Source organism: Papio anubis, chromosome 6 (assembly GCF_008728515.1).
Source record: "Papio anubis isolate 15944 chromosome 6, Panubis1.0, whole genome shotgun sequence".
Taxonomy (NCBI): domain Eukaryota; kingdom Metazoa; phylum Chordata; class Mammalia; order Primates; family Cercopithecidae; genus Papio; species Papio anubis.
Genome location: NC_044981.1, coordinates 147,026,399 through 147,045,915, shown reverse-complemented (window position 1 = coordinate 147,045,915; position 19,517 = coordinate 147,026,399). Strand labels below are relative to the sequence as shown.

Sequence of the window (19,517 nt, the reverse complement as noted above, 5' to 3'; positions counted from 1 at the left end):
GTTTATTTTAATGTAATGTTTATTTGCTTTCTGATTAAAAAAAAATCTTAATGAAAACAATTTACATTTTGGATTTGGAACCTCATTCATCTCTTCTATTGAGAGTTACAGCTCTTTCACATTGAAATTCAGGTTAAGTGTGCACTGAATTCTAAAGTAACTAGCTTTTGGGGTTTTAGAATGTCAGTTTTCTTAGTCCCATTGATGCCATAGTATGTTATATAACACATTCTGATATCCCAGAAGTTATATAACACTGTGATTTTGCTGTGTTTAAAAAATATTCTATAGTTTTTAGGCTTTATAATGAGTGGAAATTTTTATTTTATTTGGGCTATATGAGCTATATTAATTTTTAGGGATATGTATGTATATATATAGCAGTCATTTTCATGGAAGATTTCTTTTTAAAAATCACATTTAGAAGAATGATAACTATTATGTTTTCTAAAATATAAACTTCTCTCAGAATATAGTAATATAGATACTCCTTAACTTATGATGGGTTTTTTCCTGATAAACCCATCGTTAAGTCAAAAATACTATAAATCCATTTAATACACCTAGCTTACTGAACATCATAGTTAGCCTAGCGTATCTTAAACATACTCAGAACACTTCCATTAGCCTACTGTTGGGCAAAGTCATCAAAAAAAAGCCTATTTTATAATAAAGTATTGAAAAGCTCATGTAATTTATTGAATACTGAAAGTGAGAAACAGTGGTTGTATGGGTGCTTGAAGTTAAGTTTCTACTGAATGTTTATCACTTTTGCACCATTATAAAATAAAAAAATTATAAGTCTAACCATCTTAAGTCAGGGACTGTCTGCATTGTAATTGTTTGCCAGCGTTTTTCACTATGCTTAAAAACTGAATTACTGCATTTGTTACATTTGGAATTGTTTTTCAGCAGAACAATGGTCAAAAAACATTTGATTTTTGGAAGGATATAGTTGCTGCTATACAACACAATTATAAAATGTCAGCTTTTAAGGGTGAGTATCGTGAAGAGGGCCTTCTAATACATGTTTGTTAAACTATGTTTGTCTAGTGAATTAGTTGGAAAGCAGGTACTTTGCTGGGTATCTTACTTAGGATTTAATTTGAGCTTAAATATTATTATAAAGTTGGTTCTGCCTACATTTTCAGAGGTCCTTTTATCTGTGCTGATTTCATGGCTCTAATTGCCCATATTCCAAGCTATGCTGTTACACTCTCTCTTACCATGCCTGCCACGAGGGTCATTCTGTGAGTTCCCTAGAATCGAAGTCCAGTTTTGCTTGTTCCTGGTTTGGGCATGAGGGTTGGTGACTTGTAATCATTAGTGTAGTAGTTATTGACAGGTGGGCAAAATGTCTGCCAGCAGAAATTTTGTTCTTGTTGCTTAAGGAACAAAACTGGCTGACCCAGAATGAGGGCAGAGATGTCATCAATCTTGAGCCCAGAGTTTTGCCTTTCCAATCACAACTTTGCTTGGATTATACAAGATTGCTTCTCTAAGGAGTACATAGATGCCTTTATAGTATGTTACCTCAGTGACTTGAGCCACATTGTCCTGATTCAACTAATAGGATGATGGATGCTCAAAAGTAGTATTTTTCAGCTTGGAAAAAATGTTGCCTTTTGATTGACATAAAAGATTGCTTGCCTTTTTAAAGTATAATTCAAGCCATCAAAACAATTTTAAATATTATAACTAAAAACATGTCAAGACAATAAATAGTAACTGCAGAATATTTGTTCAAACTGCATATTTCTCTGTCACCTGCTTCTTTCCCTCCCAGGAGAAAATTACAACTTTGGGGTGATTGTGTCATTTTTCTATCCCTAGTCATCAGCCCTTGACCCTGACTCAGATTGCATGGGGTTTTGTGGGTACCTCTTCACAGTCAACACTGAATGGTTGGGTCTGTGGGAATAAAGATGCAACCCCCATAGAGGGACATGTCCATGACAACTGTAAAAGCCACCCACCACTTTATTGTCCTGCTTTTTTATTAACTTTGAACAGTGAAAGCCTTGAAAGAATGGTTGAGAACAGCGAATTGCTGCTTTCAGATTAATTCAGTGTAAAAATCTATTGATGTTATTTTATTGCGTCGTAAATAAGGAGTAGGTAAAACATTTTGTGCTTTAATAAGTGAGGCACAGCTTAAAAGTTTTAAACAGCAATATAAAAATACAGTACAGAGCATAAATAAATAATATATCTCCACTTCTAGTCGAATTTTGAAACCCTCAGTGTTAATTATAACTTCACTTGAATGGGAGGTACAAGGTACATGTGCTAATGTTCTGTAAATCCAGAAAATCGTATCACATAAAATTCAATAAGGAATTAAAGAAATCAAATTAATCACACTTGTGTTAAATAAATAAGAATAGGTCAGATACCTATTCTTATTTATTTTATATGCTGGGTATATAAAAAGCTTCTCTGCAATCATAGAAAAGTTTGTAAAGATTCATTGACAAAAGCACCTTGCAATTCAGATGAACTTCAATACAATATTGTGGGACTTTTTTATGTAAGAGCTTTAAAAAGTATATATGCACCTGTATATTTGAATAGATATTGATGAAAGGGGCCATACAGGCCTCAGAGTAATGCACCATCAGAAATACTTCAGGGGATACAGTGTCTTTTAAATTTGAATATTCAAGTATTTAAGTTCTATGAAGTTATATGATACCTCCTGGATGTTTCCTAGAAGTTCTGTTATTCATAGTTAGAAACAGGCTTTTTTAAAGAGGAAATGCCAAGTTTCTCAAATCGAGTTTCACATAACTTAGAGCTCTATTTCTTTTTTTTTTTTTAATGATGGTTGGTTGTTTGTTTTTGCTGTTGTTGTTGTTTTTTAACATAGCAGGACTTCTTTGGTGATAAATATTGGAGAAAACCTTAAAGAGCGTTAAGACTGCTGACTAGAAATTCATGAGGGGCTTCACATACATTTTTACATTGCTGCTTACTTTTCAGGGGGAAAGGTTGTGAGTCTGATAGCTCAAATCTGTATCAGAAAATAAAAATTACATTCTTTTCAGCCTACCTCCATATGCATTTTATAGGGTGGGGCAGAGTTGGAGAATGCTTTTTCTAGCACAAGATTTAGATTAGCTCTATGGGGTGTACTCACATTGGAGCCACTAGGAATCCTGAGAAAGAGGAGTGGACATACTCAGAGGAGTATAGGCCATTTGACTCGGCATTGGGCAGCTGGAGCCACACCTGGTCATTTTCTGTGAGATCGATGATGGCACTGCCTGAAGCCTGATCCAGGTAGCCTTTGGTGTATTCATCATAGGTGTACATTACAGGGGTGCCATTCTTATACAGGCCTACCCAAACATGAGTCCCTTTCACATGCACGTGGTACGAAAAATAGTATATTCCTGGTATCCTACAAGTAAAGATTCCAGTCCTTGGGTCATAATGCTGTTGCCTGTTATACAAAATCTTATCAAATGGGATGGGAGTTCCTATTGCTGGGTAAGCTTTGGAGAGAATAACAGTAAAAGCAGACACAGGCATTCCTGTTACCCCCTGGTTGGCACTAACAAGAGGCATCCCAGAAAGACTGGGCCTTTGGCCTGCCTTTATAAAACCCTCAGGCATGACTGCTTGACCTGGTGGGCCTGGAGGCCCAGGGGGTCCTGGAAGGCCAGGCTCTCCAGAGTGGCCTCTTGGACCTGGAGGCCCTGGTGGCCCAGTGGGTCCATTGAGGCCCTTAGTTGCTATGCCAGCTGGGCCAGGAGGACCGGGATTTCCTGGATCCCCTTTAGACCCAGGGAATCCTGGAATGCCTGGTGGCCCAATAGGGCCTCTAGTGCCTGGTATTCCAGGGGCACCTCTTGGCCCAGCCTCTCCATTGTGTCCGGGCATTCCTTTTGCTCCTGCTGGGCCGACAGGGCCTGGGAGACCAGGAGGTCCTCCAACTCCAGGGTCACCTTTTGGGCCTGGTAACCCTGGGTTACCCTTAGGACCATCGAGACCCGGTTCTCCTGGGTACCCTGGTTTTCCATCTGACCCAGGGGAACCCCTTTCACCCTTAGCCCCAGGGTATCCTGCAGGCCCAGCTGGCCCTGTCTCACCTTTAGGGCCTGGGAGACCATGGTTGCCCGGGATGCCTTTTGGTCCTTGGGGTCCCATATTCCCAGGGGGTCCAGTCAGACCTGGCTTCCCAGGAAGACCTGCTGGCCCTTGTTCCCCTTTGGCACCTGGACCCCCAGGAAGGCCAGCAGGTCCTCTTTGTCCCTTCAGACCTGGCAAGCCTGGTTTCCCAAAGCCAGGAGGCCCTGGGGGCCCAGCTATTCCTGGAGCCCCAGGGAGACCTTTTGTTCCTGGAATCCCTGGCTGACCCGGGGCTCCAGCAGCCCCTGTCTTCCCAATACATTCTGGCCCTCGTTCCCCAGGAGGGCCGTGGGGACCTGGTGGGCCAGTTGGTCCCATTTCTCCCGGAAAACCTCTATCACCTTTGATGCCCGGCTGTCCTGGAACCCCATTTTCACCTCTTTTTCCCACTCCAGGAGGGCCCGGTGGTCCTGTGGGACCCTGAGGGCCTGGAAGACCCCTCTCACCTGGACGACCAGGAGCACCATATCCCATTTCCCCTTTCTGTCCATTAATACCAGGGACTCCTGGTGCACCCTTTTCTCCAGGAAAGCCCCGGGGTCCCGGGGACCCTGTGGGTCCCTGTTGTCCAGGTTTTCCTGACACAGAAATTCCAGCTGGTCCAGGGATTCCAGGTGGTCCCGGTGGGCCCCGTGGTCCTGGAAGGCCAGCTGGTCCAATATCTCCTTTTGGTCCATATGGTCCTCTCTCTCCTGGTTTTCCTGGGAGTCCTGGCACACCTGGCTTCCCTACAGCTGATGGTCCCGGTGGTCCTGGCAACCCTGGCTCTCCTTGGAGTCCAGGACTTCCGTAGCCTGGTTTTCCTGGTGGTCCGGAAGGACCTGGGTGCCCTCGGGGTCCAGCAGGGCCTGGTGGACCAGGAATACCTTGCTCTCCTCTTACTGCTATACCTAAAAGACACACCCAACACACCCACCCATAGAAGGGGATGGTTAGTGACATTAAATATGAATTGGGGCATGATATTTCAGCGTCATTTATTCCATGTAGACAGAACAGTCTGAAATGGTTTTAGATTATATGTTTTATATTGTTTTAAAAAACTCTGCTGGAGAAGATGGTTTCACAAAACCATGGCCACCATAATACTTTTATCCCATGACAGTGACTCATGAAAATGAGCTGGGATTGAAGAATTCCTCTAAAATAAATGCAGTGGAGGTAAATTTAGTACATTTGTTTTGGGAAAATCATGTACAGAAAAGGCAGAAAAAGAGTATTGCAGAATAAGTGAGAAAATGTTTAAGAACTATAAAAATTTTCCGTCCCAAAGCTACCCTGTCAGACATAAAAGAGAAACAGAATTAATTCTGATTTATATCTGCCATGCCCCTGCTGAACACAAGTTAGATTTTGGTTGATTTACTTTTGCCTCAGAATATACTGTGAACTCTTCTACTCTCCATTATTGACTTAAAATTGAAACAAAGAACTAGAGAATTAGACATAATGGGTGAAGTACATAAAATAATATTAAAGTACTTACCTAAATACAAATATATATTGTTTGATTTCATAGAGCTGTAAGTTCACTTGACCTGATAAACTAAACTTAAACTAAAAATCATAGTGCCTGTGATGTGAAAAATGCTACTGGGCCATAAGTATGGGGAAAGCACAGGGTAAAGATGTTTCTGAGATTTGGAAAACATTTGGTGTATATAAATGCAGAGCAAATCATTAAAACAGATATGCCGAAATAGAAAAATAATTGTTTTAGATGTAGGTTTTTCTTGTACTACTTAGAGTTATATTTCAATTTGAAAACATAGAGCTTTCCCCACGGATATTCAGAAAATGACATCAGGAAAAAGACTGTGAGAAAAATTAATTTATGTAAAAGATTTCCATATGTTAACAAATATTTCATTGATTGTAGAGTACATACATGACTATATTATGTATAAGTGGATGATGACATATTGCAAATATGGAATTTTTTAATGGGTTGGAGGAATAAAATAGTGCATTTTTTAAAATGCCACTATGTTAGATTGAGGTTTGCTTCAGAATCTGATTATAAGGGTCATGTTCACACTAAAAATAGATGTCTTAGTCTGATTAGAAATCTGTTTTACTGTTAAAGAGGAGAAACAAGTCAATGGAAATGAGTGCATTGGGCATCATCCGAGGCTAGAACTCCAGTGACAGGGCGAACTTCATCACTTGGAAGATTGTCCTTAATGGGTCCTTAACTTCTCAGTGCAAGAAAGAATTTGACTTCTATTGAGTGCTTGGGGAACAGCCCCTGTTTCTAGGTTGTCATCTGAAAAATTTTTCTTCATTCAAGATTAGGGTGGCACAATCCTCAAGGTAAAATGACTACTTACTACTATTAAGTTGTTTAAATGCCACAAAGTGAAATCGTGATTGGTTGTGTCAGAATGTGGCACGTGCATCTGCCCAGCAGCTGTGGAATCCTCTGCATCATAATTTAGTATGTTTTGACAGAACTCTTTTTTAACCTGTGTTGGATAGATATGCCTAGGAATTATATAGTAACTCTTTGAATTTCTTTTATCAACTTAATGTTTTACTTGTGTAGACTGTGGGCTTTTGTGTTTGTTACAGTGCATTAATGCCTGCCAATGGATGGTAATGTAGTTGAGTGGCCATCTAAAAAGAGACTAAGGTGGATTTAGTAGTTTAAATACAACTCCTGAACTTTTCATTTGTTAAGATATTTTCATTTGTTCTGCAAAAATAGCCAAGATAACGGAGTATATTAAGAGAAGATCAAAGTATTTTTAACCTTCTAAAATAGTGCATTTTCTTTTTAATTCAAGACTGTTTATTATGCTCTTATTAAGGTATTAAAAAGTCTGAATTTGTGATCATAGAAACTATTGAATCCAGTGCAGTGCTGTTTGTCATAGCATTTCAAATTGTGTTTGTTGCTTCAAATAAAGCAGAAAGTCCCTGTGTCTTTTATTTTTTCTCTACTAGCTTTTAATTTTTAAAATTTTTATTTATATTTTGAGACATTCGAAAGTATTTGTTGTATACCTATGCATTTATTTTCAAATATTGTTTCCTTTTGTGAAATATTTTAAATTCTATCTTTCTTCTTAAAAAGATAATTCTATAAGTTTCATTTGCTCAAAATGGTTGTTCCCAAAAGCATAATATTTAAAGTTTGTAACAAATATCCTTAGCTTTGTTTACAATATAAAATATATAACTAAAAATATTATGGAAAGGGAATTTGAAGCCTACAGTTAGTTTATATCATTCAGTAGATATTTTATAGGCAGTCATGTCATTTGCTATTAAATAAAATTAGTGAATATGAGGCCTAGAAGTTGCCCTTCTTTGAGAACCTTAGTGCTTTACATGTATTATCTCAGTACTCTTCAAAGAGTAACCAAGAAAGCTGGACAGATAAGCAGCAGATTCAAGAAGAAAGTTAACTTATTGAAGGCTATATTAGTAGCTAAAAGTAGTAGAAGTAAAACTAGGAGTAACAGAAATAGTAGTAGAAGTAATGGCAACGCTTAAAGCACTTTACAGGTATTAATTCATTTAAACTTCGCAGCAGTCCTTGAGATAGCTGCTCCTTATTTTACAAATGAGGAAACTAAGGCATGAGAGGACAAGTAACTTACCTCAGGTCACACAGCTTGTACATTATAGTTAAGTCTCTGCATTTTACCACTAAACTATATTAAAAATATGTAAGTAGTTATGAGAATTGCAGTTTCATTTGCCTGCTTGACAGTTCTCATAATTACATTTGTTCATTGTTGGGGTGAGCATGAAATATTTTTGATAAGACTCAGTTTTATGTCTGTTTGTGAGCTAGTTGAATTAGTTTTTAAAGTAAATGTTTAAGTATTCAGCTAAATAAACCAGCTATCTTCTTTGTACAATTGGCAGTTATTTTTAGCTTAACATGTTTAAACTTGATTAATTTTGATTAGATCAAGATTTCTGGATTACGTGCAGTTATTTGTGCAAAAACAGCATCTGAGAAAAAGATTTCTACACACAAAAGTTCTTAATTTTCTGCAGGTATATCTTTCTACTGTATTTTCAAGTATATCCTTTCTACTGCAATTATTGGATATTCTTATTCTACTTTTTTCACAGATCACTTTGTTGTAAGAATTTGGGCTAATTCAGAAGTTTGAAAATAACACCGAAGTTAAATACATTTTGTAAAAGAGATTATTAAGATTATAGAAGGCAGCAACCAACTTGTTAATAGAACAAAATATATAATTCAGTTTACCTTTACTCTTTATGGTGTAGGGAATGAAGAACTGTGTCTTGGTGTTGGGTAGTGGGCCTTTTATGCCTGTGGGTGTTTGGTATCGTTCAGCGTAAAACACTCCATGAACCAAGTTCAAGGATACTAGCAGCAAAAAGGGTATTTGTGGCAGCATATTCTCAGATGGATTCTGAAAAACAGAAAAGAATAACTTTATACAGCATTGTTATTAACCTATTTTGTTATTCTCATGTTTCACAGATGAGTTCTTTATACAGTTATCTACTTTTTTAACCTATCCTATATGTTTTTAATATGTGCCATAAATAAATGAGAGATCCTTTTTTAGTTATGTGAATATATGTCTTAGTTATTTTTGGAAGCTATACTCAGGTAATCAAGTAAAAATAAAATGATGTACCTAAGGCAGAAGAAACAGAAATTAGGATTGGATGTCTGTATTAAATAATCCAGGATCTTTGACACAGCCTGAAATATCTAATAGTTTCAAAATACACTGAAATTCAGATTAGGGCAAATTTTTACAATTTGGTTTTATTAGGACTATTATCTATAGACTGATGCAATAGGAAGTTTCTGAGTGCATTTTAGTAGAAACCCATTTTTTAAAATCACTTTAATACTTCTAATGCTTGAGAAAACTCTAGTACTTAAATTACTGAAGTTTCTTTCCAAGCAAGTTAACATGAAAGTCTGCCAGTGAGCATACACTTACCTGGGTGCTGGGAGTTCCTGGAGATGGTGCCTTGGCAGCTTTCTGAAGCCTCCTCTGCCCAGGTGAGCAGTGCAGAAGGTGCCTCTCCAGACCTTCTCAGTGGTATTTATACTGTTTTTCTCTTGCTACATGAGGTTACCCTGAGCTTAAGCTCCTCCCCTCAAAGGTGGTAAGCACTAATTATGGTGGAAAGTTCTATTGGGCAGTCACACAAGATCAGGCTGGGCCCTCCTTTTCCTTGTTTTCTTATTGAAAAATAAACCCTTTGTCTTAAATATATATTAATCGTTTTAACCAGAGACTATCTTTTTCTGTGATTTTATTTTATTAGTTATTACTCTAGTGTTTAGGCTGGTTCATGACAGAATGATGATACCCCCTTTTTATTTTTGAAAAGCACATTCTTATGTTGTTTGGTTGATATTATATAATATTTGGTAGTACGTAAAAGCGGATAAAGAATTCCTTGAAAGGGGTAGTGGATTTAAACTGTCATCTAAATTATTGAGTTGTTACATAAAGTTATCAATGTGTCTGTTAATGTTCATAAATTTTTGTGAAAATAGCTGACCCCAATTCTTAATTACTTTTAGGCTTACGCAAAAGAAAGAAAATGGTGAAAATGTAGATATGCTATTTTGCATATCAGAATTTTAGTGTAAGCCTTCAGAAGTTAATAAGAGAAATTTAAAATATGATAGCATATTAAATACTTCAAATTTTTCAGACAGGGAAAATTTGAATAGTAGAGTGAATTTGATAGTTGAGTTAGCAATATGATTATCCTGAAGGATTTAAATCCGTCATTCACAACACTACGCTATATTCAGTAAATGACTTCAGATTTTCTTGCTTAAATTCGGATTTACTTTAGAGTTGCAGTAGAGTTTGCAAAAACCCCTTAATTTGATAATCTCATATTATGTTAATTTACATAAGATTGCTGTGTTTATTTCAGGAGAAAAAAATCTTCAAACTTGGCTTTCAGTTAAAAAAAAAAAAATTATTGGCTTAACTTGCAGTTTCCTTTAGGAATCATCCCAGTTAGAAATATTTTTTCCTCAAAGATGGAAGTAAACATTATTGTTGTCAATTTCGGTAGTTAGAGTCTGTTTAACAATGTTAGGAAACCTTTAAAATAAGTTTTTAGGATCCTAAAAAGTCTAATAAAGATGGGAAGTTGAGAGTCCAAATTTTTTATCTTTTTAAATTTCATCATTTTGAGTCAAAATCAAATTGACTATACAGGTGAACTGGTTGAGAAAGACAGTTCCTTACACAGGCATAGCCACATCATTTTTCTACCTCCACAGAATTAAAGTAGCATGAATTCAGGACTCATCAATAATTGAAATAATTGAAAGTTTGACCAGTGAATGAAATAAAGATTTGTCCTTTTTCTTTTCCCTTTCCCTCCCCTGCAAGCAACTTTCTGTGTTTTAAACAGAGCCTTGTATAGCCCTTTGTGGAAATGTAAATGGATAAGGCATCTCATTGCCTCTGTCCTGTCACTTTTAAGCCTTTTATTGATTGCCATATTTTTAAAAATCTACACTGTTATATATGTCTCTGTATAATACTCATAGATATGTATAAGATGTTTCTTATAGCAGTTCAGAATAACAGAATAGGAAAGTTTATATTATAATCATTCTTTTGTCATTTGGAAATTATATATGGAATAGCTTTTGTAATTATAATATGTACTCTGCCACATCTGTAGGAGACTACAAAAGATAAGTGTGAGAAAACACTTGCCTTCTACTGGCTTATGGTTCATTTGGACACAATTTTGAAAAAGTAGGTGAGGTAACTTTGTGGATGCTTTTGAATGCTAGGTTGAAGAATTTGTTTTGAAAGGAATTATTAAAAACATATGTTTTAGTATTTTGTGTGTATATATGGTGACACACATGCACACACATATTCCTATTTGCTTATAATTGAGAGTGATACCCTGTTAATTGTCATTCATGTGAACATTCAGAAGACTAATTCTCAGCTCTTAATACATAGCATTATGCCCCCGTGTATACCATTTGTTCATCTGTGGCTATTGCAACAATTTTCAGAGCCTTTTACTTTAACCTCTCTGGATGTCTGTTTTTTTATCAACACAATGGAAAGTTTGGACTAGGTGGTTTCTAAGCTCCTCCAAGTTTTAAAATTAGATTATTCTTGTGCTTGAGGTATTCTACTGTTCTTCATGGTCAGACGGTAGACTTGGCTCCAGTTAGTACTTAGTAGAGACACAGAAAAATCCATACGGGGGGGTTGTATGTCCTCTTTTAGGGATATGTAAATATATGTGGGTATTTGTCATTCTATACTCCCCTTTAGTTTTGGAAAATGCGGTGTCCTTATTGAATAAGCCTTAGACATTCAACCCTTTTTGCAAATAGTGTACTTATTTCAGCACAAGGAATCTGACTGCTGTTTGCTTTGTTAGTCACATAAGAAGCCCTGTCTTGTCCAAAACAGATTGTAGAATCAGAATATTTTCTAGCCACACCCCACCCAATTGTGTATTTAAAACTATTTTTACTCTGGGTGTTTACTTGTAGCTGTTTGAAGTGACTAGTCTGTGGCTTTGTGAAGGAAACCCATTCCACTCAAAACAGAGAGCCATACTCTTTAAACTCTATAACCTGAGTGATTTTTTAAAATATCAAATATGACTGATGACTTTTTTCACATCTATCAATTAGCTACTGTTAAGCTTGCCTATTCATTTGCACATCTGTGGATCATTAATTAATTCATCTTATGTTTCTTAAGTGCTTCTTAAGTGTTAGGCGTTGAAATAAATACTGGGTGAATAATATATATTCTATACCCTTAAAGTGTTTACACAGTGGTTCTCAACCTCTTTTCTCCGCTTCTGCAGTCCTGAGGGAAATGGCACAATTCCTTCAGCCTTTGAGGTTCATTAAGATAGTGGTGGTTCAAAGACTGTATTTTTATAAAGCTCCTGAGGTGATCATGATAGCCTCCTAAGTTAGAATGTGTAGTCTGATATCAGTGTTCTGTCATCAGCTTGTTAATATTAGTTACATTGTTTTTTGTTCCTTGTGCTCATATGCTTTTTAAACTTTTTTACAGAAAACTTTAGTCTTTTATAGAAGTAGTGAGGATAGTTACAATAAATGCCTATATGCCTATCATTCAAACTGATCTCAACTCACTGTCACTCAGTTCTCCTTTCATTCACCACGCCTCCAGATTTTGAAGTAAATCCCATATATTGTATCAATTCACCTGTGAATATTTCAGTATATTTTTCCAGAAGATAAGGAGTCTTTTTCCTTTAAAACAATGTCATCATCATATTAAAAAATCAGCTATTTCTTAATATCATCAAATGCTGTAGTTCACATACATATATAGACATGTATACACACAAACGTATATATACATGTCTATATTATATATATAGAAACACATACATATCCATGTATATTTTTTATTGATTGATAAATTGTTCGTTGAAATTAGGTTCATGAATTGCCATTGATTCATATATCCCTGTGGTCATGGTTTGAATATATTCCCCAAAGTTCATGTGTTGGAAACTTAATCCTTAATGTAACAGTTTTGGCAAGTGGGATCTTTAAGAGTTGATCAGGTTGTGAGGACTGTGCCCTCCTGAGTGGATTAATGTTGTTATTGTGGGAATGGGTTAGTAGTTGTGAGTGGGCTTTATGTAGAAGCAAGCTCAGCCCCCTTTTGCTCTCTTGCACACTTTTGCCCTCTTTTGCCCTTCTGCCTTCTGCCATGCGATACTACAGCATAAAGGCTCTCTCCGGATACTGGTGCCGTTCTCTTGGACTTCCTATCCTTCAGAACTGTTTGCCAAATAAAGCTCTGTTCATCATATATCACCCCGTCTGTGGCATTCTGTTATAGCAGTGTAAAATGGACTAAAGTACCTGATATGCTAGGTGTCTTGTGCCACTTTTTACTCCCTTACAGTTTATGTGTTGAAAAACTGTCATCTATCTCATGCAATTTCCTGTTATCTAGAATTTGTTATCACTTAATTTACTGCTCTGGAGATTGGTAGGCAAATCTAGAGTTTTCACCTGATTTCAGGTTTGAGATACACACATTTACTCACACACAGACACAACACACACAAACACATTTTTTGTCAAGAACACTTTATAGAGAGTCAATGATATACTTCTGTCAGGAGGCCCTTAATTGCTGGTGTCTCTTTGGTGTTACCAGATATTGGTAATTGCCTAGAGTCAATATTTTATTGTAGGTTATAAAATGGCGATATTCTGATTTTATCATTTGTATTTTATTTATTAGCTAGGATATTTTCTATAAAGAAAAACACCCCTTCATCAACTATTTGGTTACCCTGAAGTACAGTGTGTATAGAAAAAGCAGGAGAAATGCCTTTACCAGCATTTAGAACAATAAGCTGCTCCTAGCATCCTCCACAGGTGTAGTGAGGGAGGTGTGTGTATTTGAGTATCATTATAAACATTGAGTTTATAATGTATTATATGTGTTTCAGTTCATGGCACTTATTAATCTTACTGTTGTTCAGAATTTTTTACCCATTTTTGGCCAGTGAGAGCCTCTCCTCTTCCAGTTGGCTTGTGAGTTCTTTTGACCATGGTCCCAGTAGGTTTTTTTTTTTGTTTTTTTTTGTTTTGTTTTTTTTTTTTTTTTAATAGCTTCTTTCCTTCTAATATTTTATACCTTTCCTGGCCCAGATCTACAATACGACATTTCTCCACAGACTCTTGGTTTCTTTCGTGGGAAATAGAAACCACAATCTGAGTGCCTAGATGTCTGGGTCCTAGGGACACACATTGCGTCTGGGTTGGTCATTCTCTCTAGTGAACAGAGCTAAGAAATGTATGCACAGGATGTTCATTAAATATAAGAGACATGATAACTTTTTACTGATGTAGCCAATGCACATTCAGAACCACAGGTGTTTACTTAATGACCTCAATCTTGTATCTGTAGCTCCTTGGTCCCATGCTAAAAACCCCGTACTCATGCCAGTAACATAGTTGTTCATTTGTTTATTCCATGATGCTCACAGTTTCTCAAAATAAAAATACTAATATTCATACCAGAACATTGAAAAAAATGGAAGCTGTTTGATTATGTTTGCAATACTTTTGGTATTTTCACTAGAGCTGCATTACTGTACTGTAAAGTCACGTGACACAGTTGATTCAATGTGGTAATACTACCCACTCAGTTCACTGTTAGGTTTGTTTCATTTTGCTTTCGATTTTTAGGAATGCTCTTTTTAAATTTAATTTGTTTCATACTTTCCTAAAGTACATATGTTTTCTGTGGTGTTCTGATAAATGTTTAACAACCAACTTCAGGGTGAAGGAGATGTGTTGGCTGATCTCCGTGGTGTGGTCCGTTTCCAGACAACCCGATCACAAAATACCTGAACGTTCACCAAGGGCCAGTATAAACCAGCTCCAGCAAACATTGTATATTTCTCAGTCAAATTTATAAAACAAGGAATATTCAGAGAAGAGTAGCCTCTGTTACTGATCTATCCATCCTATGTTTCGCCTTCCTTCTGTATGTAACTATTTTTTTTAATTGGTTTGATTTATCCTTTTTATTAAAAAATGTATCATTCATTTATATCCCTCCCAGCTTCTTAAGTGAATGGCATCACAATGTACATACTTTATTTTGTAAATGACTCAGTTTTTCATGACCCAACCTGAAGTTTTATTGAATGTAACAGTTTATATTGGAGATCACTGCATAACGTTGTATAAAGATAGTCTGCATTCGTTTTTACAGCTTCATAGTACTCCATTGTATAGATTCACCATAGTTTTTTCAACCATTGCCCTATAGATAGATATCTGTGTTATTTCCTGTCTTTTGCTAATACAAATACTTTTTTTTAACTTTTAAATTCATGGGTACAAGTTCAGGTTTGTTACATAGGTAAACTTGTGTCATGGGGCTTTATTGTACAGTTTATTTCATCACCCGGGTATTAACCATAGTATCCATTAGTTATTTTTCCTGATCCTCTTCCTCCTTCTACCCTCCACCCTCTGAAAGACCCCAGTGTGTGTTGTTCCCCTCTATGTGTCCATGGCTTCTTATCATTTAGTTCCTACTTACAAGTGAGAATGTGCAGTATTTGGTTTTCTGTTCCTGTGTTAGTTTGCTAAGGATAATGGCCTCCAGCACCATCTATGTCCCTGCAAAGGACATTATCTTATTCTTTTTTATGGCTGCATAGTATTCCATGGTGTATATGTACCACATTTTCTTTATCCAGTCTATCATTGATGGATATTTAGGTTGATTCCATATCTTTAACACAAATACTTCATAGTGAATAACTTTGTTTGTGGGTGTGTGGGTGTATATATAGCCTGAATATCTTTCAGAGAGAGTCATGGAATGGGGATTCATGGCCCTGTTTCCCCTCAGCATCACCAACAGGATATGTTCTTTAGATTTTGTTGAGCTTTTTAATTTTTGTCCACCTTAGAGGTGAAAATTGGAATCTCAGTCTAGTTGTAATTTTCATTCTTCTTACTAAAAGCATGGTTGAGTATCTTTTCATATAGCTTAGACCATTTCTCTAGCCTACTTTTCCTGTACATTGTCTGTAACTTAAACCTCTGTTCTGTGATACAGTTTTCACATATTTTTCCCAGTTTATTTGTGTTTTTAATTTGCTTATGAGTTTTTTTTTCGTGCAAAACTTTCTTTTAAGGTACATACGTCTTTATTCAGAATATTATTGTTCTTTCATAGACTCAGTGGTAAGGGGCAGGAAAGGTCATCCACATCAATCGTTTTATTCTTCAGGCAAGGAAACTAGTTTATTATGCACATCCCCTGGCCTAATGTTTAACTGAGTTACATTTCTGATGTGACAAGCTGTTGGCGAGAGAGCCCACTGAGGGAAAACACCGGCGACTGAGCTAATGTGTTCACCCCCTGGTCTGGCAGGATACTGACTTTCCTGTTCTTCTAATCCTTCATCCTTTTAAAGTAGAAACGGGAAAAGTGCCAAGAAGTTTAGTCAGGGCACCTTCCACCACCACCTTGCTGTACCTCATTCCTCTTGAAAAAATTTTAAAAGAACATTCTTAGGTGCTATTATAGAGTCCAGAAGCTAAAAATGATCTATTTGTGTAAATAGTCTAATGTGGTTTAGTGGTTAGATACCTGCTGAGGGTTTGAAAAGAGAAATTCATGCATAAAAACAGGTGTTTATGAAAAACCCCTGAAACGTCAGGTCAGGTCAAGAAAAACTGAGAGTCATTTACAAAGTTTTAACAAGGGCTTTATATTCTATTTTCCGTTTTACACAAATTGCTACATTACTTGAAGAGCTCATAGTTTTCTGTGCCAAGCGCTTAATGACATCACCTGCTTTCCATAGTAACCCAGCTGAGTTAAACATATAGAATGTCTTGGCCCCTTGACCTAAGATCTTCAAGGATCTTGGCCACCCAGTGGGTTCTCAACCATTCACACATGTTCCTACTCTATTTACAACTTCGGCTTTCACATGCAGTTTCTGCTAAGTTGGAAGGAGAAATAAAATAGATAATTAAAGTGTTAATTAGAGAAGTCACAGGATAACAATTTTTATTTAGATCTCTTTGTTCCTCTGTTTACTGTCATACTTGAGAACAACTCCACAGTCACCATTTATAGTGTACAAAGTAAAGTACTTATAGGGTACATGAGTACCTGTAGAATATTAAGTACCCGTAGGGTCTGTGTGGCAACACAGACCACCAGGAAAGCCATCGCCAAAATGGATACTCATGCAGCTATTTAACTTAATCATATTAACAATGAAAATACATCCCAGTAATGCTGGGTCCTTGTCTGTTTAGCCATTGATCAAATAATTGTGTTACCTCACCCAAAAAACCTCTCCCCTAACAGTGCAAAGATGCTTAGTGAGTCTTCCTGCTGTCCCTGGTTCCTGCCTCTTGCCCACCAGTAATGCTGACCAGATCGCCTGGCCTTTTTGCACCCTGGTTTCCTCTTTGCCTACTTTCTTTCATATTTTAAAGGTAATTGCTATTTAGGAAAAATGTAACAAATAGAAAATAAAATGTATATACTATAGAGATATAATAAACATTAATAGTGGTTTTTTTCCCCCAGTGATCTTATTAGTGCTGAAATTCTTACTATCTTTAATAAATTATGAGTCAAAAATAACTCTTGCCACTTATGATGCCAGTCAGGCGGAAGTTTGGACATGCTGTCATCTTCCCCTGCTTTCTCTTAATTTTATGTTAGGAACTTTGGAAAGTTAAATGACACGTATGTCAAGTGGCAAAGCAGTGTCTGGGAATGCTCCACAGTTGTGATTGGTGATGATGACCATACTGGTGTCCAAGAAGTAAATATCTCTGATATCAGACAGCCTTCTCAAATGATTGTCAGACTTTTTCTGACCCTCTGTGTATACTAGTTGCCAGGCTGGATTCTAGGAATCTGGAGCAGGAGCTACTTCCTGCTGTAGATTCATGGAGATAAACACCAGACCCCAAAGCCTGTTATGGCCTCTGGCTTCTTTAGTGTCTGTGTGGATCTATCTTCCAAAACATGAAATAGTGTTTTCTCATACTTTATACTCTTTTCTGAATGTAACTCAAGGACTATGGGTTATTTATTATTGAAATTCCACTCTATACAAGTAGTGCCTGTTACAAGGCCTAGACCTTATAAATGTTGCTGAATGAAGGAACTGAGAGTGTCAGGACACCAGATTGCCATGTTTATTGAGGTGGATGGTTTGCCTCGTGCTTGTGAATGCCCAAGGATAGGACCATTTGCATGGTACTGCTTTGGACCTGAGTCTTTCCAAACCTTTCCTTACCTTAAAATAATAACCCGGAATTCTTGTAGAGGTCCTAGTATCAACAACTTCTTCCCAAAGTAGTTTTCACAAAAGAAAATAACTGTAATTGTTGTTCTAGTAAGTGTGTACCTTAAATTGTTCTACTGGCTACTAAGTTAGAATTTCAAAGATTTTTCAAAGACAGTTTTTTCTGAAAATAGGCATGGTAGGAAGATATAGATGTAAGAGGTAGGTTCAGGTTGGGCCTGAGATGGAAAGAAAAAGAAGAAGAGCCCAGAATCTTTGGAATTTAGAGAGATTTCTTTAAATATCTCAGAAACCTGAACTATGCAGTTTCAGAGCAACAAGTAACTTTTTAGACATAGCTATGCTTCACTTTCCCATTGTCTTTTACTCATCTATATCCCATTTACTTATTGATACATTGATTTATTCAACTCTTCAGTGTATTAAAAATGTATTATATTCCAGGAAATAAATGGGCTCACAGACTACTGATACCATTTATTAATTCTTTCCCTGCTCAACCTACCTGTTAGCATCTTCTCTCTTGAATGGAAATACATATATGACCCTTAAAGGGGGAAGATGTTATTATTCGGGTTGCGAGTATTAGGTAGATATTTTAGAACACTCAAGTTTATAAAATGAAAATTTGAGAATTGCATCAGTATCATTAAAATACAAATATTAGAGCTGAAAGAGATACTAATCCGAGTAAGTACTAGAAAATGATATTTCAATTTTTTTCTGTAGCATCCATAAACCCCCACTTTTTATCTAACAACTCCTTGTGAGTTCTCTAGATAATATTGGTAGATCCCTCAGTTCTGCTTATTACTCAGCAAAGTTATGCTTGGACAGAATGAACTTTTTTCTCATTAAAATCTTAGGTAGTATTCCATTTCATTACTTGATGAACAATATAACTTCTATTGCCAAAAGCATTTTGCACAAGCTATATTTAATATTTACTCTAGACTCATTGGACTTTAGTTGAATTAAAAAGCTTTTTTTTCCCCTGATATATATGCTGCTGGCAGTACTGTAAACTGTGGATCAACATACCCACCCCTGGTCATAGTTTCACAAATATTCAGATTAAAAAATTTTTTCCAGCTTTATTGAGTTATAAATGATAAATTAAAAGCATATATATTTATGGTATACAATATATTTTCAGATATATATATATAAAAAAAAAGTGTGTATATATATACACACACACACACATTGCTAAGTGGTTACCATAATCAACCTAATTAACATATCCATCACATTGATGAGGACACTTAAGACCTACTCTTTTAGCAAATTTTAAGTATATGATACAGTATCTCTAACTATAGTCACCATGCTGTACACTAGATTTCATGAACTTATTCATCCTACGTAACTGAAACTTTGTGCCCCTTGACCACCATCTCCCTGTGACCCTCCACTCTGCAGCCCTTGGCAACCACCATTCTACTCCCTGCTTCAATGAATTTTGACTTTTTTAGATTACGCGTATGAGTGAGATCATGCAGTATTTGTCCTTCTGTGTCTGGTTTATTTCACTTAGCATATTATCTTCTAGG

General features: G+C 36.5%; 2 protein-coding genes across 5 annotated transcripts in view; one reads left to right on the top strand and one right to left on the bottom strand.

Annotated features, from left to right (window-relative positions):
* The window catches only part of NT5DC1 (5'-nucleotidase domain containing 1), a 152,807-nt gene that overhangs the window by 14,775 nt on the left and 118,515 nt on the right, over positions 1 to 19,517 (top strand). For 2 of the 3 annotated variants that reach the window (XM_021936896.2, XM_021936894.2), the window contains exon 6: positions 913 to 997. In XM_021936896.2, the coding sequence (XP_021792588.2) occupies positions 913 to 997 (85 nt within the window). The remainder of the gene's footprint in view (positions 1 to 912; positions 998 to 19,517) is intronic. The other variant, XM_021936895.2, reaches the window with a different exon arrangement.
* The window catches only part of COL10A1 (collagen type X alpha 1 chain), a 104,637-nt gene continuing 87,082 nt past the window's right edge, over positions 1,963 to 19,517 (bottom strand). For both annotated transcript variants that reach the window (XM_031667731.1, XM_009206242.4), the window contains exons 2-3: positions 8,366 to 8,534; positions 1,963 to 5,024 (exon numbers count right to left, since the gene is read on the bottom strand). In XM_031667731.1, the coding sequence (XP_031523591.1) occupies positions 3,136 to 5,024; positions 8,366 to 8,534 (2,058 nt within the window). In that variant the 3' untranslated portion in view covers positions 1,963 to 3,135. The remainder of the gene's footprint in view (positions 5,025 to 8,365; positions 8,535 to 19,517) is intronic.